The sequence below is a fragment of the Phocoena phocoena genome, chromosome 1, assembly GCF_963924675.1.
Source record: "Phocoena phocoena chromosome 1, mPhoPho1.1, whole genome shotgun sequence".
NCBI lineage: Eukaryota > Metazoa > Chordata > Mammalia > Artiodactyla > Phocoenidae > Phocoena > Phocoena phocoena.
In genome coordinates this window covers 159,049,201-159,069,777 of record NC_089219.1, presented here as the reverse complement: position 1 = coordinate 159,069,777, position 20,577 = coordinate 159,049,201, and the positions used below count along the sequence as shown (strand labels likewise).

Sequence of the window (20,577 nt, the reverse complement as noted above, 5' to 3'; positions counted from 1 at the left end):
TGTGACCAGTATTACTCTCCTGTGGAATTCATTCTGTTGCTTTCTTACATGGCTTCCCTCAGTAACACTTGATAGGCTGAAAATGACAGGAAAAACATGTATGATTTGGCTTAACTTTCACGTGGCACTGGTAAAGTAGTTAAATTGGAAAGGTAAGAATAATAGAATTCTAGAGTGTTACTGAGAGCACACTGCAATTCCCTTAGCGGATATTTACTGAGTACCTATTACTTACCAAACACTGTGTAAGATCCTAGAGATTTAATAGTGACAAGATGGACAAGTTACTTCCTGCCAAGGAGTTTAAAGTTTAATGAAAGATACAGACAAATAACCAATAATAATACATTTTGATAAATGCTGTAATGAGTAGTTCTCAACTGGGGGCAATTCTGCACCACCCCCCTCAGGGTCATTTGGCAGTATCTGGAGATATCTTTGGTTATCAGAACTTGGGGGAGAGGGATGTGCTACTGGAATCTAGTGGGTAGAGGCCAGGGATGCTGCTAAATATCCTATAGCATGGAGGACAATCTCTAAAACAAAGAATTATGTACATCAAAATGTCAGCCATGCCAAGGTTGAGAAACCCTGCTCTAAAAGTACATAAGAGGTATATCAAATCTAGACATGGGAGATCATAGATTTTCTAGAGACAGTGGCATGAAGGATGAAGAAAATATCCAAGCAATGGTGTGGAGAAGAATTTGCATGGCATGTACAGAGACCCAGAGGCTAGAAAAAGCATGGCATAAACACAGGGATTAATAGCCATCACCATCACCACAACTACTTATTGAAGAAATATTTTGTGCCAGAGTTTCTATAAGATAACAGATGTAAATTTTAAAATACAGTCCTCATTAAAATCCTATGTGTCAGATATTATTTCCATTTCACAGATGAAGAAAAACTGAGGCACAGAGAATTAAATAACTTGCCCAAGGTCACACAGCTGGTGAATGGTGGAGCTGGAAGTTGAATCTAGGTCTCGCTAACTCTACTAAGACCATGCTCAACCTCTAAATTCTACTGCCTTTCCAAGCTGACAGGGGCTGAGTCTGTTGGAGGAGAGTAAAAAGTGACACTAAAGGGTTGAAAGGAAGCACATTAGGACAGACCTCATAAGCATGTGAAGTAGTTTGGAGATTACCCTGAAGGCAGTGGGAAACCACTGATGGATTTTAAATCAGAGAGTCACATGATAAAATCTGCTTTGAAGAAAGATCACTTCTAGCTGCATTGTAGGGAACAGAGTGAAGGAAAAGAGACAAGGGATGTTATAATTCATGAATCCAGAGATTATGGTATCCTGAACAAGAAAGGTGACAGTGAGGAAAGAATTCAAGCAAACTTCAGGGATTAAAACTCCTATTTAGTGATTGGTTGGAAGCCAAAGGAGAGGATGACATCCCGTTCCCAATCAGGGCATGACAGTGGACAAAAGTGCCACTCAGTGAGTAGAGAACACAGCTGTTTTGATGAAGTGAATATAATGAATTTAGTTTGAGATCATAAAATTCACATCTAAATGGAAAGCGAAAAGGAACAGCCTGAAGATAATAGATAAAATGAGATATGAGAGGAGGTAGAAGAACTGGAGGCAGTTATGAGGACACTGAGTAGATTTAACTGAGATAGGGAGGAAGAGAAAAGGCTCTGGTCAGAGAGATCAGTTTGAGTTTGAGATCTCGTGGACCCTTCAGTTCACGTGGGAGTTACAGAAGAACACAGAAAATGTTAGAGTTAAGGAAAGCAAAGTGTGTCGGGACTAAGATGTTGCATATGTTAACAGTATGGATGTGGAAACCTTTCAGAATGATGAAAAGAGATAAAGTAGAGGGTGCTATGGACTGAATGTTTGTGCCCCTCCAGAAGTCACATGTAGGAATCTAACCTCCAATATGATGGAATTAGATGGTGGGCCCTATGGGAGGTGATTAGGTCATGAAGGTGGAGCCCTCATGATGGGATTAGTGGGATCCCATCATGGGATTAGTGCCCTTATAAAATAGACTTCAAAGAGTTCCCTTGCCCCTTCCACCATGTGAAGACACAGTGAGAAGAGAGCTGTTTATGAACCAGAAAGTGAGCTCTCACCAAACACCAAATCTGCTGGTGCCTTGATCTTGCACTTCCCAGAACTATGAGAAATAAATGTTTGTTGTTTAAGCCACGCTGTCTAAGGTGTCTTTGTTATAGCAGCCTGAAAGGACATAGACAAGGGGGAAAAGTGTCAGAGGCTAAAGCTCTTAAAAGGTGTTAAAGATCTTACAACTATTTTATAAACCCAAGTGATGGATGATTTTCTTTAAAAAAAATGTCAAATAGTGTCTTCCAGATTGAGAGTTTATATTGATTAAAATTAGGGAGAGGAGAATCAACGATGATTTCAAAGAGAAATGGTAAACTAATTTCAAAGACGAGTTAGTAGGTACGAAAGCAAAGGCCTGGAAACGGCAGTATGGGGTGATATGAATGCTGACCCCTCCATCACAGTCACATGAGATAAAATGAACAGCAAAGGGCTTCACTGGAGGTTTTGAGGGTCATAACATCAGCAAGGGACAGCTAGAGTCAGTCCAAATGAAGATGTAAGAGTGTTTGAGGAAGCAAAATATGTTAGGGCATTTGGTCAGAATGAACATAAGTTTCAAAAGGCATAGGGGCATTATGAGGGTCAAATGGTCTAGGAAGAGTTAAAGATGGTCTGGATAGAGATAAATGGGTAAGGCAATGACTGAGGAGAAGCTTAATATAAAGGTGATTAGCCCAATAGTTTAATAAAATAGTGATGCTACTATATGGCTTAGACCAATGCTACCTAAAGCATTTTTTGTGATAATGGAAATGTTCTATATCTGCACTGACCAATACAGTAATCACTAGCTACATGTGGCTACTAAGTACTTGAAGCGTGGCTAGTGTGTTTAGGGAAAATACATAGCAACTTTAATGGTTTAAGGTGTGGCCCCCAAACACAGAAATGAATCATCAGTAACCTCCTACTATTCAAAGTGTTTAGAACACTGCCTGATCACTAAGTGTTAACTATTATTGTCATTATCATTATCATTAAATGCGTTTGACTTAAGCACACAATGGATACAGACTCATAGCTAAAAATGCTATTAAATACACATATATTATTATTGTGGCATATCTGGATGTTCTCAAACTTTCCCAGGTATAGAGGAAAAACATCTGTCTTCACATACATGAGCATACACAAATGGGTGACTATGGGTGCTAATAGTTTCACTTCGCATTAAAAGTTATCGGCAAATAAAAAGATTAAGCATACAAGTCTCTCAAAGTACTGTATCACATCATAATACTATTCTTTCAATAGTGATACAGCAAGAGAATTTGCAGGGGAATAAGAATTCTCCAAAGAGCAAATCTGTTTAATTTAGAAAGTCAACATTAACAAACTGGTATTCACTTTGTGTGTTTGGAAAAAAACAGTTTAGCTATGGAGAATAACCAAACAAATACTCAGAAAAGAAAAAGAAGGCAATTATGTTATGCCTTTATGTTATTAGACTTGCCTTGGTTTTCTCAAAGCTGGCCTCCTCAGTCATTTGCACAGCTCGTTTCACCTGCTCATAAGCACTTACTTCTCTTTGCTGCACCTCTGTCAAGCTGCTCCTCACAGAAACTAGTGCAGACATTAAGTCATCTCTTTCTCTGTCAGCACAAAAAGAACATTGAAAACAACAAATGATCAAATGATCGTGTATTCATACGTCAGGAAGAAAAAAGCATTAATATGTATTAGAAGAAGAGCCAGGGCAGGCCAGCTCTGCACATATTCAAGCACACCCCAGAGAAAGACCCTCTGTCCTCACTTGGTGAGGGGCAGGCAGAGCAGCCAGAAAAGCCATGAGCATTCATGGCAGGACTGCATCCACGTGGGATAATAACCAATTATGGAGAGGACTGGCACACTGAGGGCTGGAGAGGGAAGCCCAGAAAAGAGGAAATTAATTTAAAAATTTAAAAGGTGGGGGGCAGAAAAGGAAAAAAAAGTAATAAAGTAGGGAAGGTGGGGATTGTACTTCAAAGTAGAAGTAACCATGGTAAGACGGGACTACTGAAATTTTGTTTACACTGCCGACTCCCCTCTCTACTAGAACAAACATATGTCCTTTCCTTTTCATCTTCCTTCACAATCCTCTTTTTCACCCTTCTCTATGAATTAAAAACTTTCACCTACTTATGAACATATTTCTTCTTTCAATGGGTAGTACTGTTGAATCACTCAAGTGCCCTGGTTACACATATAATGCTCATTATTTTACAAAATCTTATCCCACAGGTTTTGACCCTTGCCTAGATCCATCCCTTCCTTAGTAATTTTCAGAAGTACCCTAGGCTAAGCTATTTCTTGGGGATAGAATTGAACTGAATGTCAAAATGCGTTGGCATGTAAAATAGCAAGGATCCAATCTTATGGATAAAATAAATCCATATAAAATCCTACATGGCCAGCCCAACACCAGGCCTGAGTGAGCCTCTCACAATGGGAAATTTTACATGATATATCAGTGTGAGAATGAGGGGGCAGGTCTCCAAATTACCATCTTCCAAGGCAAAAGTTCTTTAACTGCTTAAAAATACCATGGGAATGTTTTGATGAATATGATCAAGGAGTCTTTCAAACAAAGCAAGCAATGCAGCATTAACCCTGTAACATGCCATCATGATCCAGATGAAAGAGCAGCTGAGGCAGAAGATGAGGTAAGAAGCATGGGTGTCAGTTCTGGGATGAACTAACGAGCATGTAGTATTTAAGGAACCTAGTGCAATAATCAGAGCAAAAAGGAGAAAGTCCCTGAATAATCTTGGCCAATGTTTAAAATAAGGAAAAGGGAGAGTTGGGCTGATATATACGTGAGCTTCATCTTGAAATATGGAGTGCCTAAGAAGTGCCTTTAATTCTTAAGTTATTCCACAGTTGCTAGCAGTTTTAAGCTTTATTAAGCATTGTTAATAAGTATTATCACTGTTTTTAAAAAGAAAGTCTAGAAGGCTAACTACAACATTTCCTTCTTCCTCATTTCTGGGAAGTTCCTACCCATAGTCTTTCAAAGCCAGCTATACAGAAGATTGCCAATCACCCACCCCCAAGTCACAGGCTGGACTGAAGTCCCAGGATAGTACAGTAGTAATCATTTCTCCTGTCTGAAAAGTACACTGAAGCTCCTCCAAGGCACTATGAGCTACAGAAAGGAATTTAATATAAAGCAGTTCCATCCTGATTCCCATTTGAAAGTATTTTGATCATTAAGAAAGAAAGAGCGGTTATTGTTGCTCTTACCTACTTCATGACATAATGAGGTCTGAGTGGAAGGCAGAATTAAAAAATACTATAAGGACTTCAAACCAACTTTTAAATTATACCCAATGTACTCAGCAGTCGTTAAGTATTCTCTCCAAAAAGTCCCAAGTGCCCTAACAAAACACCACAAACATATGGGTCGTCTGGTCTCCAAGTTGTGCCTGATCCTCTCCTTTTCAGCTGCCCAATGTTGTGTCACATAGTCAATAAATTACATGCTAAAAAATCAACAACGTAGTTTAAAACTAGTGTTACAATGCTACATTTTGAATAGAGACCAGGAAACTCTTTTGATTTATCATATTTGGGATATAACTTTTTAAAAATCCATATTAGAGTCATGCAGAAAATACTATGATATAGTTCTTTGAGGGTTCAGGCTTCTAACTATGCTTCAAACTAGAAATCCAAACGTAAAAAGTTTTGGTCACTCTTCAAAGTCAGCATACACTCAGTATTCAGCATTCTGCATTACTAAACTGAAAGAAACTGAACACCAGCTTAGGTCATATAGACAAAGATTTTCATTTATAATAAAAGCAGAAACCTTCCATAGTATACTGTTATTAAGGTAGAACATGAGCCAACGACATGCTGACAAAGCAGAAAACCAAACTGAGAAGGTTAACATTTATTTTAAGAGGCTAAGAGCTGAAATTTAGGATAGAGACAAAGAAATATATAACTGAGCAAGAATCTAATTCCTAAATGACTGCCAGACTTGGAATCAATGTAAACACTGTAGCTTCCTTTCAAAATATTTTTCTCATGACCTAAAAGGATAACATGAAATGCAATACAATAGGCGGAAAAAAGTTTTTTATCTGTTGATTGGTTTTGTCAGACTACTTAGTTTATCTTAGACTATCCTCTTTATCTACATGACTTTGAATATGATTTTTCCATTTTAAAATTAAATTTTCATTACTTTCTCCTTATAATAAATTAATTACCAATATGGTTAGAGACCTATTTAAAACATACTTTCAATTTCAATGCCTTCTTCTACTTCTCCAGTGGTAATCACTGTTAAATATTGTGTGTTTATTCTTTCATATCTTTCTCTACGCATATATATGAACCTGGAGAAAATATATAGAAAGGTTGTGAATGGACCTCTGAAGGAATACAAACAGTTTCATACCAGGTATGTCTTTCTCATCTTGTTTTATTTTTTCCTTCAACAACATATTTTGGAACTTGGTCCCATATTAGTACATATAGATCTACTTCAATCATTTTTTTTGGCTGTGCATAAAATTTCATAGTTATCTCAACTGTAGTTTAGTTATTCTTCTTTGAAGAATATTTAGGTTGTTCACATCTAAAAGAAAAACCTCTTGTTTTCTTCTACACCCAGTTTCTGTATTCACAACACTTCTGATACCACATGTGTAGGTTTTCCACATACAGCACTTCTCTTAATTCTCAGTGGACACTAACTGAATTCTGACACTAATTGCCTGGAGTTGGTACAGACCCCACAGGTTAAGGCTCAGTCCCACAAAACTGCCCTCCACTTTAGGTGCCGATTGCAAGTCCCAGGTATCTTGTATCTCTGACCAACTGGCCAGAAATCATGGGTTCCCATGACCCCTTCTAGGATTAAATACTTTGCTAGAACAGTTCACAGAACTCAGGAAAGTGTTTTCCTTACTATTTCCCCTTTATTATAAAAGACCCAACTCATGAACAGATAAACAGAAGAGATGCCTAGGGCAAGGTATGTGGAAAGGGGTGTGGACCTTCCATGCCCTGTCTGGGAGTGCCACCCTCTACCACCTCAATGTTTTGACCAATCCAGAAGCTCCCTAAACTCCATTGTTTAGGGTTTTTATAGAAGTTCCATAGGCATGCTTGATTAAATCATTGCCATTGGTGACTGGACTCCATCTCCAGCCCTTCCCCTTCCTAAAGGCTGGGGAGTAGAGACTGAAAATTCCAATCTTCTAATCATATGGATGGTTTCTGTGGCAACCAGCACTCCTATCCTTAGTGGGTTTCCAAAAGTCATCTACTTAACATAAACTCAGGAGTGGTTGAAATGGGCTTCTTAAGAATAACAACCTATTTCAGAAGCAGGGGACAAAACCCAAATATTAGTACAAAATATGTACCTATTACTTTTACCACTTAGAAAAATACAAGAGTTTTAGGAGCTCTATGCAAGGAACAGGAGATGAAGACCAAAATACATATTTCTTATTAAATCACAATATCACGATACCATCACAAATAATGCTGCAAAAAGAGTTCCTACAAATGCCCCATTATGCACATACATACATTCTCTATGGTAGATTCTGAAATGTGTAATACATAATATAAATATTAATGAATAGTGCTAAATTACCCTTCAAAGTAGTGTCAATTTATAGTTCCACCAGCAGGGTATGAAAATACACACTTATTCATAGCCCCATCATTCTTGAGACCTTTTTTAAATGTTCACCAATTTGATAGTTGGCATTTTTAAATGTATTTCCTTGAATAATAACAGAATGAATACCTTTTAAAATAAGATAAAACTTGCAAAGAAGAACTAGGTGAAGTGGAGATAAGCAGTCTCTAATAAAGAGTTCAAGGTAATGATCATAAACAAGCACAATGAATTTGGGAGGAAAGTGGATGAACACAGGCAGATGTTTAACAAAAACTTAGAAAATACAAAAGGAATCAAACAGAGCTGAAGAATATATAACTGAAATTTAAAAATGCACTAGAAGGAATCAATAGTAGGTTAGATAATGCATAGGAAAAATCAGCAAACTGGAAGACAGAGTAGTAGACACACACACACACACACACACACACACACACAGATACAAGAGAAAGAAATATAAACAAGAAACTAAAAATAGTCATAAAATGAAAAAGGAAAATAGCAAAAGAAGAAGGGACAGAAAAGAACTTCAAGAATAACCCCCAAACAATTAACAAAATGGCAATGAATACAGACTTATCACTAATTATTTTAAATGTAAATGGACTAAAGCCTCCAATCTAAAGACACAGAGTGGCTGAATGGATACAGAAACAACACCTGTATATATGCTGCCTACAAGAAACTCACTTCAGATCTAAAGACACACACAGATTGAAAGTGAGAGGATGGAAAAAGATGATCCATGCAAATGAAAATCAAAACAAAGCTGGGGGCAGCAATACTTTTATCAGACAAAATAGACTTTAAAACAAAGAGTGTAACAAGAGACAAAGAAGGACATTACATAACGATCAAGGGATTGATCCAAGAAGATGATATAACAAGTATAAATATATATGCACCCAACATAGGAGCACCTAAATACATAAAGCAAATATTAACAACCATAAAGGGAGCTACTGACACAATAATAGAAGTGGACCTTAATATCCCACTTAAATCAATGGACAGATTATCCAAACAGAAAAATCAATAAGGGAACACTGTCCTTATATGATACATTAGACCAAATAACTTAATAGATATATGTGGAACATTTCATCCAAAACCAGCAGATTATACATTCTCTCCATTCTCCAAGAAAGATCACATGCTAGGACATGAAACAAGCCTCAGTAAATTAAAAAAAATTGAAATCATATCAAGCATCTTTTCTGACATTGAAATCACCTATGAGAACAAAAAAAACCCTACAAAAACCACAGATACATGGAGTATAAACAATATGCTAAAAACAACCAATGGGCCACTGAAGATATCAAAGAAGAAATAAAAAATACCTGTAGATAAATGAAAATGAAAACACAATGATCCAAAATCTATGGGATGCAGCAAAAGCAATTCTAAGAGGGAAGTTTATAGAGATACAAGCCTACTTCAGGAAACAAGAAAAATCTCAAATAAATAACCTAACCTTACACCTAAAGGTAGTTAGAAAAAGAAGAACAAACAAAACCCAAAGTTAGCTGAAGGATAGAAATCATGAAGATCAGAGTGGAAATAAACGAAATAAGAGATTAAAACAACAATAGAAAAGATGAACGAGAAGTTACAACCAACACCACAGAAACTCAAAGGATCATAAGAGATTATTATGAACAATATTATGCCAATAAAGTGAACAACCCAGAAGAAATGGACAAATTCCTAGAAATGTACAATCTCCCAATACTGAACCAGAAAGAAATAGAACATATGAGTAGACCAATTACTCATAATGAAATTGAATTAGTAATTTTAAAAATCTCCCAACAAACCAAAGTCTAGGACCAGGTGGCTTCACAGGTGAATTCTACCAAATGTTCAGAGAAAGAGTTAATACCTATCCTTCTCAAACTATTCCAAAAAAACTGCAGAGGAAGGAACTCTTCCAAGACCATGTTATGAGGACAGCATCACCCTGACACCAAAACCAGACTGAAGAACCTAGATGGAAATTAAATATCCTCAGCAAAATACTAGCAAACCAAATCCAATAGTACATTAAAAGGATCATACACCATGATCAAATGGGATTTATCCTAGGAATGAAAGGATTTTTCAATATCTGCAAATCAATCAGTGTGATACACCACATTAACAAACTGAAGAATAAAAACCATATGATCATCTCAGTAGATGCAGAAAAAGCTTTCTGACAAAATTCAACATTCATTTTATAATAAAACCTCTCCAGAAAATATGTTTAGAGGGAACATACCTCAACATAATAAGGCCATATATGATAAGCCCACAGCTAACATCACAATCAACAGTGAAAAGCAGAAAGCATGTCCTCTAAGATCAGGAATAAGACAAGGATTCCCACTCTCACCAATTTTTGGAGGGGGGGTGGGCAGGGGGAGCAGAGAAAGGTTTATTGCAGGGGCATACAAGGAAAATGGGGACTGATCTCCCCAGAAACCCTAACTTCCTGAACGGTTTCAGCAAAATATTTTTAAGGGCAAGCTGAGGGAGGGGTGAGGTTGGTTGTTGCAAACTTCTTGGTGCAGGAATCCTTTGTCCATGAAGGTTAGGTCACAATGTTCCTGTAAACCTCCAACAAAACAACTGTTACTCTCTGTTCTGCAACTTTTTATCTCTATATGAATGGAAAAGTGTTATACTCTTAAAGGTCAGAGCCTTGAGAATGGGCTACCCTGTATATTTCAGGCTATAGGCAACATTCTTAACTTGAAGCAAAAGCCATAGAATACAAAGGTTAAAGTAAAAGAAACAGATTTTATATGGAGTCAGATTTGTTCTTCCCTATCACAGTATCAGACTCAAGGACACCACCAGCTATTCTCAAAACAGTATCTGCTGGCAGCTGCCACCTGCAACCTGATGGTCTCAAGGTCCCTCCTTGTAACTAAGCAATCATTTCAAGCCCCAGCCAATCGTTGCTTAACAGGCACCCTTACTTCTTCTTCTTCTTTTTTTTATAATAAATTTATTTATTTATTTATTTTGGCTGCGTTGGTTTTGTTTTGTTTTTTAACATTTTTATTGGAGTATAATTGCTTTACAATGGTGTGTTAGTTTCTGCTTTATAACAAAGTGAATCAGTTATACATATACATATATCCCCATATCTCTTCCCTCTTGCATCTCCCTCCCTCCCACCCTCCCAGCTGGTCACAAAGCACTGAGCTGATCTCCCTGTGCTATGTGACTGCTTCCCACGAGCTATCTATTTTACATTTGGTAATATATATATGTCCAGGCCACTCTCTCACTTTGTCCCAGCTTACCCTTCCCACTCCCCATGCCCTCAAGTCCACTCTCTAGTAGGTCTGCGTCTTTATTCCCATCTTGCCCCTGGGTTCTTCATGACCTTTTTTTTTTTTCTTAGATTCCATATATATGTGTTAGCATATGGTATTTGTTTTTCTCTTTCTGACTTACTTCACTCTGTATGACAGACTCTAGGTCCATCCACCTCACTACAGATAACTCAAGTTCATTTCTTTTTATGGCTCAGTAATATTCTATTGTATATATGTGCCACATCTTCTTTATCCATTCATCTGTCAATGGACACTTACATTGCTTCCAAGTCCTGGCTATTGTAAACAGAGCTGCAATGAACATTGTGGTACATGACTCTTTTTGGATTATGGTTTTCTCAGTGTATATGCCCAGTAGTGGGATTGCTGGGTCATATGGTAGTTCTATTTTTAGTTTTTTAAGGAACCTCCATACTGTTCTCCATAGTGGCTGTATCAATTTACATTCCCACCAGCAGTGTATGAAGGTTCCCTTTTATCCACACCCTCTCCAGCATTTATTGTTTGTAGATTTTTTGAAGATGGCCATTCTGACCAGTGTGAGATGATACTTGTAGCTCCACTTATTCTACACAGTCAACTTATTTAATTTTGACGCTCATCACTTTTATTCAACATAGTATTGGAAGTCCTAGCCATGGCAATCAGACAAGAAATAAAAGGAATCCAAATTGGAAAGGAAGAAGTAAAACTGTCATTGTTTGCAGATGACATGATACTATATGTAAAAAATCCCCAAGATGCCATCAAAAAAATAATAGTCATCAATGAATCCAGTAAAGATCTAGGATACAAAATTAATATACAGAAATCTGCTGAATTTCTATACATTAACAATAAACTATCAGAAAGAGTATTTAATAAAACAATCCAATTTCCCATCACATTAAAAAGAATAAAATACCTAGAAATAAATCTAACTAAGGAGGTAAAAGACCTATAATTGGACAGCTATAAAACACTAATGAAAGAAATTGAAGACGGCAGAACAAATGGAAAGATAACCCCTGTTCATGGATTGAAAGAATTAATATTGTTAAAATGTCCATAGTACCCAAGGTAATCTACAGATTCAATGCAATCCCTATCAAGATACCAATGGCATTTTTCACAGAACCAGAGAAAATAATTCTAAAATATGTTTGGAAACAAAAGACCCTGAATAGCCAAAACAATGTTGAGAAAGAAGAACAGAGATGAAGGTATCACACTCCCTGATTTCAAACTATACTACAAAGCTACAGTAATCAAAACAATATGGTACTGGCACAAAAATGGACACATAGACCAATGGAACAGAATAGAGAGCCCAGAAATAAACCCATGCTTACGTGGTCAATTAATCTATGACAAAGTAGGCAAGAACATACAATGGGGAAAAGACAGCCTCTTCAATGAATGGTGTTAGTAAACCTTGACAGCTACATGCAAAAGAGTCAAACTGGACTACTTTTTCACACCATAAACACATATAAACTGAAAATGGATTAAAGAATTAAATGTAAGACCTGCAACTATAAAACTCCTAGAAGAAAACATAGCCAGTATGCTCTTTGACATTGGTCTTAGCAATATTTTTTTGATATATCTCCTCACAAGGGAAACAAAACAAAAATAAACAAGTGTGACTACATCAAAATAAAATGCTTTTACACAGTGAAGGAAACTATCAACAAAATGAAAAGGCAGCCTACTGAATGGGAGAAGATATTGGCAAACTATGTACCTGATAAGGGGTTAATATCCAAACGACATATCTGATAAGGGGTAAATATCCAAAGAACTCATGCAGCTCAACATAAAAAAATAGCCTGATTAAAAACTGAGCAGAGGACCTAAATAGACATTTTTCCAAAGAACTCAAATAGATGGCCAATAGCCACATGATAAGATGCTCAGCAACACTAGTCATCAGGAAAATGCACAATTAGATAGCATTTCATACCTGTCAGAATGGTTATCATCAAAATGACAACAAATAACAAGTGTTGGCAAAGATGTGGAAAAAAGGCAACTCTAGAGCACTGTTGTTGGAAATGTAAATTAGTAAGCCATTAGGTAAAACAGTATGGAAGTTCCTCAAAAAATTAAAAGTAGAACTACCATAGGATCCAGCAATTTCACTTCTGGGTATTTTTCAGAGGAAAACAAAAACAGAAATTCAAAAGGATGTATGCACCCCTATGTTCATTGCAGTCTTGTTTCCAATAGCCATGATACAGAAGCAACCTACATGTCCATCAACAGATGAATGGATTAAAGAGTATGTGATGTATGTGTGTATATACACATATATAAACAATGAAATATTACTCAGCCATACAAAGGAATAAAATCTTGCCATCTGCAACAATATGGATGGACTTAGAGGGTATTATGCTAACTAAAATAAGTCACACAGAGAAAGACAAATACCATATGATTTCACTTATGTGTGGAACCTGAAAAACAAAACAAAACAAATGAACAAACATAACAGAATAGAAACAGACTCATAGATACAGAGAACAAACAGGTGGTTGCCAGAGAGGAGGGGTTTGGAAGGATGAGTAAAAGAGGTGAGAATAAGCACTACAAACTTCTAGTTACAAAATAAATAAGTCAAAAGGATGAAATGTACAGCATGGGGAATATAGTTAATAATATTGTAATAATTTTGCATGGTGACAGATATTACTAGACTTGTTGTGGTGATCATTTTGCAAATGTATAGAATTATCAAATCACTATGTTGTACACCTGGAACTAACATAGTATTGTGGGTCAATTACACTTCAATTAAAAAGAAAAAGAATGAGTACTTCCTCATGTATTATCTTCCTCTTTTATTGCTTACCAGTTCCTAATCTATATCCATTTTGCAACTGGGCAGTTTTTCTTTTCTGCTTCTTTCAAAGGAAATTATTTATACATTGTACCAAAATTTGTGTTATATAAAATGTAAATATTTTCCCATCTTTTTAGTTTGTAATATTGTATCATAAGGATGTTTTGTTTTAATGGAGTCAAGTTTTTTTTTTTCCTTTATGACTCTCATTTCCCTCGTCATGCTCAGAACTTTAATTAACCCAAAGCCATAAAGATATTTTTCTATATTTTCTTCTAATACTTTTGTAGTCTAGAATCATATCTAGGTCTTTAAATCATCTTGAATTTACTTTTGTGAAGTACGATTCCATTCTTTTTTTCAAATATAAACAAGCAAATTTTTAACTTCTCTGAGCCTCAGTTTCCTTAGTTGTAAAATGAAGGTAATGTATTTACCTCACCAATGCTTTACTAAGATTAAAAGAGATTATGTTTTTAAATTATCTGGCACAGTCCTTGGCATATAAGAAATGTTTACCACATGTTACTTGTATCTGAAAATATATTTAACATACTTAATAAATTGTCATTATGTTAAATATATATGTTAATAATATATTTAAGAATTAATATAATATTTAACAAAAAGCAGGACTACCACTGTAGATCGTGAAAACTACCACTGGAGAAATTCAGTTTTTATACAACAGACAATAGGTTAGTCACATGTAGAAACCATGGCTACCAGACATTTTGACTGCTTCTAAAGTATGCGAGGTACAGAAGGGTTTTAATATTTATAGAGAATTTACAATATGGCAGGAACTGTTTTAAGTACTATATAGGTATTCTTTCAATCCCCTCAAATATAACACTATTAGGTACTTTTATCTCCATTTTCAAATGGGGGAATTGAGGCATGAGAAATTAAGTAATTTTTGTGAGGTTACATAGTAAGTTATCAGTAGAACCAAAGTATGGACCCAGGCAGATTGACTCAAAAGCTAGTGGTCTAGTCACAAGGCTAAGCTGCATCTATAATATCCCAAGAGGTAGGTATTATCCCCCCAAACAAAAGAAGACTCCAAACTTAGGGAAGTAAAGTCATTTGTCCAAAGTTCAAAACCAACTTTATTGACCAAGTCTTTCGACTCCTGACACCAGTTCCAATTAGACGATCTCTGATGTTAAGCAATAAATACCAAAATGCCTGTAGGCCAGGTACTCTGCTAGAAGCCAGGGATACAGAAATAAACAAAACACAGTTGCTGTCTGCAAGTATACACAATATATTATAAAGTTACAGGAGGAAGGACCCTAAATCAATTGAGGACAAAATGGGGTGAGGCTGGTGAGAGAATACTTCTAAGAGGAAGTGATGTTTGAACTATTTAAATGAACCCAAACAGACGGAGAGGTGACCTTGAGCATAGAGAAAAGTAGAAGGCATGTGAGAGAGAACACCCTCTATAAATCATCATTGGATGGTATATTAAATAATAATTCTCAACTTCTACAGAATATAATTTTCATAGGAAAGGGCTTCCTCTGGAATACTGAAAACAAAACAAAAAAGATATACACAGAAAACTGTAGTATTTCAGCCTAGATGAAAACTTTGACTCCATAAAAGCTCATTTGTAATTTGTCCTTAGTCGATCCTCAAATATTAATAATGGGATATAGTGGGCCCTTCTTCCAGTGAACTCATAATATTCTTCATAACAGTCACATGATAAAAACTTGATAAAAACTCACTTTACCTATACTACAGCAGGGATATCCAAAATAAGGCAAAATCGAAAGAATTCCTCTCAAACTCAGTCTTGTTATGAATAGTGCTGGATTTGCAATTATAGAGTTATAGAAATGAACAGAATTATAAAGGTTATCTACTTCAATTCTCTCATTTCAGATGAGACTGAAACCAAGAAAGATAAAATTATTTGTCCAAAATGACACGGCTATACACAGTTGGCAGAACCCACATATTCTGTCTTTAAGAAAGCTACAATGAAGGGACCTTTTAAAATCCATTTAATTTGAAGCTTAACATGCGATTTAGCATGGGGATAAAAAACTACTGTGCCCATTTAAAGACATGAGTTTCCATGTTGCCAAAGACTCCACATATAGAAACATACTTACTTAGACAGTCTTTCAATGGTCTGCATGTGAACATTATTATGCGTTTGGGAAAGCACAGCTTCATGCTGAGCACATTTCAAACAAAGACCACCAACACGGTTAGAAATATTAGCAGCAAGAAGAGACTCTTTATGCTTTAGTCGCTCTTTAAGATCTTCACAATTTTTCTGATATTCAACTAGGTCTTTCCTAAAAAGAAGGGAAAAAAGTTCCAGCAAATGGCCAGGTAAAAGTATACTACTTCTAAATGTATCATCATAGTAATAACTACTATCATTTACTGGTGCTTACCTTATTAGGTGCTTTACATACAGTACCTTATTAGTTCTTACCACAGCCCTAAAATGTAGGTGTGATTATCCTAATTGACACTTTGAATAAAATGAGCCTTGAAAATATTAAATTTCAAGTTGTTTTAAGATTTTAACAGATTAGTCTGCCTCTGATACTGGCTTTTTTTTCACAGGATCCTATCTCCACACAAAAAAATAAAACTCCAAACACAAATCCTAAATAGTTTCTCTTAATAAAGGGGTGGAGCAACATAACACAATATCCTTGAATTGAGGGAAATACCCTATTTCAAATGTTCACCCCTTAAAATTTGTAAAGACAACCTTAAAAGATCACATAAAGAAAATGGATTTTATGCATGAGTAATTTATTACTGTTCATTTTTCTTCAGTAAAAAAAAAAAGAAAATTATCCAGAGACACAGATGTAGAGAACAAACGTATGGACACCAAGGGAGGAAAGCAGTGGGTGGGGGAGCAGTGGTGGTGGTGGGATGAATTGGGAGATTGGGATTGACATATATACACTAATATGTATAAAATAGATAACTAATAAGAACCTGCTGTATAAAAAAATAAATAAAATAAAATTCAAAAAAAATTATCTAATCTACAAAGAACTGCTTCAAAAGAGAGTGGGCTACAGAAAGAAGTTAGAACTTGCCAGACATAAGATTTCATAAGTAGCAGCTATTAGCTGGAAATATGCAACTTGGTAAAGAAAGGGCTGAGGAACTGTGTGTGTGTGCTTTTTGTTTGTTTTAATGGGATAGCTCTTGGATGAGGTTTTTCTCCAAGTTGACTTGTCAAGGATTAAAAGACCAGTATATGGGTTATATTTTCCTCCTCCTCCCAAAAAAGCTTTGGTAAAGTCAACTTGGGTAACTGAGCTTCCTTGCATACACATCCCTTTCATGTTGTATTTTTTTAAAACTTCCTAACTTAAAAAGGAAAAAGTTGTTCTTAAATTCTTAGACTGCTGAAGGCAGGCACTTTATCTCTGGCTCAGACTACTCTGCAGTTTCTATTAAATTCAGAGATTTATAGCCATCCTAATTTGTTCACTGTCACAAAGGAGAAGCCAATAATCAAGACACCTGGCTGTCACATACTACCTCGACTCTTGGGATTTAGGGGGCTTTGAGACAGCCTGGGAGAGGTGGGAAAGATCTACAGGAAATCTAAGGGTTAAAAAAAGCTAATCTAATGACACGCTGAAGCAGAAAAATAGGAGCTGTTGATGTCCTATTCCCAAGATGATATCTACAACATAATAAGTTTTCTTTCTACTTATCATGTAGAAAAAGTCTGACTTTCAAAGGCTTAAAAAGAACTTTAGAAGTACATTCCAAAGTCAGAGTCTCCATTACTATTTCTGTCAGGTTCAAATTCAAAACACTCAAGTAGATTCAGTTACATGAAATGGCAAAAAGAAAATTAAAAACAAATAGGTAACATAAAACCAGAGTTTATAAGAGTAGTGATGTTATTTCTTTCTTTAAGAAAATGCTTCTTTAAATTATCTTAAATTATACTAAAAGAAAATGAGGAAACAGAAGAATGCAGGAAACAAAGTCTGGTCCATTGCAAAGTGACGTTTTAATGTAATTAAAGATTGCATAGTTGAATTGTGAATGAGACAAAATAAGTCACATTCGCAAAAATATAATGACCTAGAAATATATCACTTTAAAAACTGAAGAACCAAAACACAATAGAAATCAACATATAGCAAATCAAGAAACCAAAAATTAGACCACCTTTTAAAAGTTTAGGTTTCTTCATGAAAGCTCTAGTAAAGATCTCTAGAGAAATTCTCAACCTTATGAGGCATGAAAAGCATAAGAGTATATTAAAATAAATGAATAATAACATTTGCAACAAAAGCCATGAGTTCTGGTTCTTAGTATTACTCTAGTTATGTCTCTAGACAATGTACAGCCTGGAAGATGTTAAATTTTAATTCATATTGGACTTATTAAAATAAAATTATAAAAATATTTTAAAGGTTATTCCACTTGAAAATATTTCATTACCACTATTTCAATTAACCTTTAATTTAAAAAAATTAACTCCTATCTTTTCCTACTCATATAACAAAGTACTAATGGTTAACCTATAATATATAGGTTTTATTGGGATTTTTGATAACATATCAAAAAGTACATGAAAATTCATATATACTCAAATTCACCATGTATACAAATACTCAAACTATTATATTATTGTTGCAATTTAAAAATTAGATGAAGACTACCTACAGAGGAAAAAAATACTTGCTTGTAATTTGAAAATTAAAGTGCTTTATTTATACTATTTTATTTTAAAAACATAATTTCCATAAGAGCAGCTTCTGATTCTTTTTTCTATGGGAAAACACAAATATTTTACAACTGATGAAGGGATAAAATTTATAATTTAGCTCACAGTTCTTTGAAATGGGATTTGAAAAAGGACTTCACAAATCCCCTTATCCTTTACCATTCTTAGCAAATTTCATATATTGCATATAAAATATCATCAATTAATTCCTATACTGGCTAAAACTGGCATTTCAGCAAACATTCAAACATATTTTTAAGATCATTATGGTTTTGCCAATAACTTTAAATAGATGATAATACTTTACCTCAAAAACATCAATTGAGATTCCAGGATTTTACTCTTTTCCTCATAAGTAAGTTTTAGTCTCTCCTTTAGAAAAGAAAAAAAAAAGTATATTTCTCCATGCCCTGTGTTTTATAAGCAAATTTTAATTATTAATATTAAATTAATTTCTTTTTACCCAAGAGGAAAATCATTGTGTCCCCTCTGGAATCACTTTCCCTAGTCCACCCCAAATACTCTTATTTTTATTGAGCGGAAGCCTGCAGAGAACTACTGAGTCATAAAATGGTGATTACTAACAAAATTTTTTTTTCAAAATTGCATACATCAGTTCTTAATTTTAAAGAAGTGTGACTCTAGGCAAAACCAATTATAACCTGTAAGGTCCATGAGGACAAGAATCAAATCTTCCTGGAATCTCCCATTGTGACTGCTGCATAGCTGACATACCAAAAAATATGTGCCGGATGAATGATAAAAAGGATGCTATAAATCACAGGACGACAGACCAAAGTGATATACAATCTATAAGCCTCTGCTGATAACCAGTTTTTCTTTAATTCAACATATATTTATTGGGTTTCTAAGACGAAGACACCATTAACCTCCAGGAGATTTAAGAAGGAACAGAAAGACAGATGAATAATTACAACTATTTATAATTTACTCTAATGAAAATACAGAAGGTAAAATGAAATCAGAAAGGCAGGAACTTGTAATTCAGCTGAAGAGAAGTACAGAAGCCTTCATTGGAGGAGATGCAAAGACTTGAAGGATGATTTCCAATAGAGCAAAAGGCACAGAAGCTGGAGAAGGCATGCTATATATTTGGCCAATCAGTATCACTAGAATGTAGAATGCTAGGTGGAAGCGTAGATAGAGATGGGCTGATTAGGTAAGGTGGTCAGTGAGAAGAATAAAAATATGAAGACTTTTATTTAGTCTATACAACTAAATAAAAGTCTCTATGTAGTTGATGTATTAGATGGACATTGAAATCTTTTTATCAGTATTGAATCTTAAATTACTCTGAAGCGTGGAAAAAGGGGATCATCACAAATGAAGACATTGCAAATAAACATCAATAGGTGAGAGATAAGTGCATGAACAAGAGAAATCAAGCAACAAAAATAAAAAAGATTTAGTACAAAGCAGTATAAAAGTAAAATTGAATTTTTTTCTCTTTAGTGTTAAATTTTATTTATTTATTTTTCTATGAATTTATTTATTTTATTTATTTATTTTTGGCTGCATTGGGTCTTTGTTGCTGCATGCGGGCTTTCTCTAGTTGTGGTGAGCGAGGCTACTCTTCATTGAGGTGCACAGGCTTCTCATTGTGGTGGCTTCTCTTGTGGAGCATGGGCTCTAGGCACATGAGCTCAGTAGCTATGGCTCACAGGCTCTAGAGCGCATGTTCAGTAATTGTGGTACACAGGCTTAGTTGCTCTGCGGCATATGGGATCTTCCCCAAACAGGGCTTGAACCCATGTCCCATGCATTGGCAGGCGGATTCTTAACCATTGCGCCACCAGGGAAGTCTTAGTGTTAAATTTTATTTTGTTTTATTTATTTTATTAAAGTATAGTTGATTTACAATATTGTATATGTTTCAGGTCCACAGCCAAGTGATTTAATTATATACATTTTTTCAGATTACATTCA

The 20,577-nt window shown here is 35.3% G+C and overlaps 1 protein-coding gene across 2 annotated transcripts in view; it reads right to left on the bottom strand.

The window, feature by feature from the left end:
- SDCCAG8 (SHH signaling and ciliogenesis regulator SDCCAG8) overlaps window positions 1–20,577 on the bottom strand; it is a 261,132-nt gene that overhangs the window by 194,618 nt on the left and 45,937 nt on the right. For both annotated transcript variants that reach the window (XM_065881558.1, XM_065881567.1), the window contains 3 exons: window positions 18,938–19,002; window positions 16,016–16,204; window positions 3,552–3,690 (listed from right to left, as the gene is read on the bottom strand). In XM_065881558.1, the coding sequence (XP_065737630.1) occupies window positions 3,552–3,690; window positions 16,016–16,204; window positions 18,938–19,002 (393 nt within the window). The remainder of the gene's footprint in view (window positions 1–3,551; window positions 3,691–16,015; window positions 16,205–18,937; window positions 19,003–20,577) is intronic.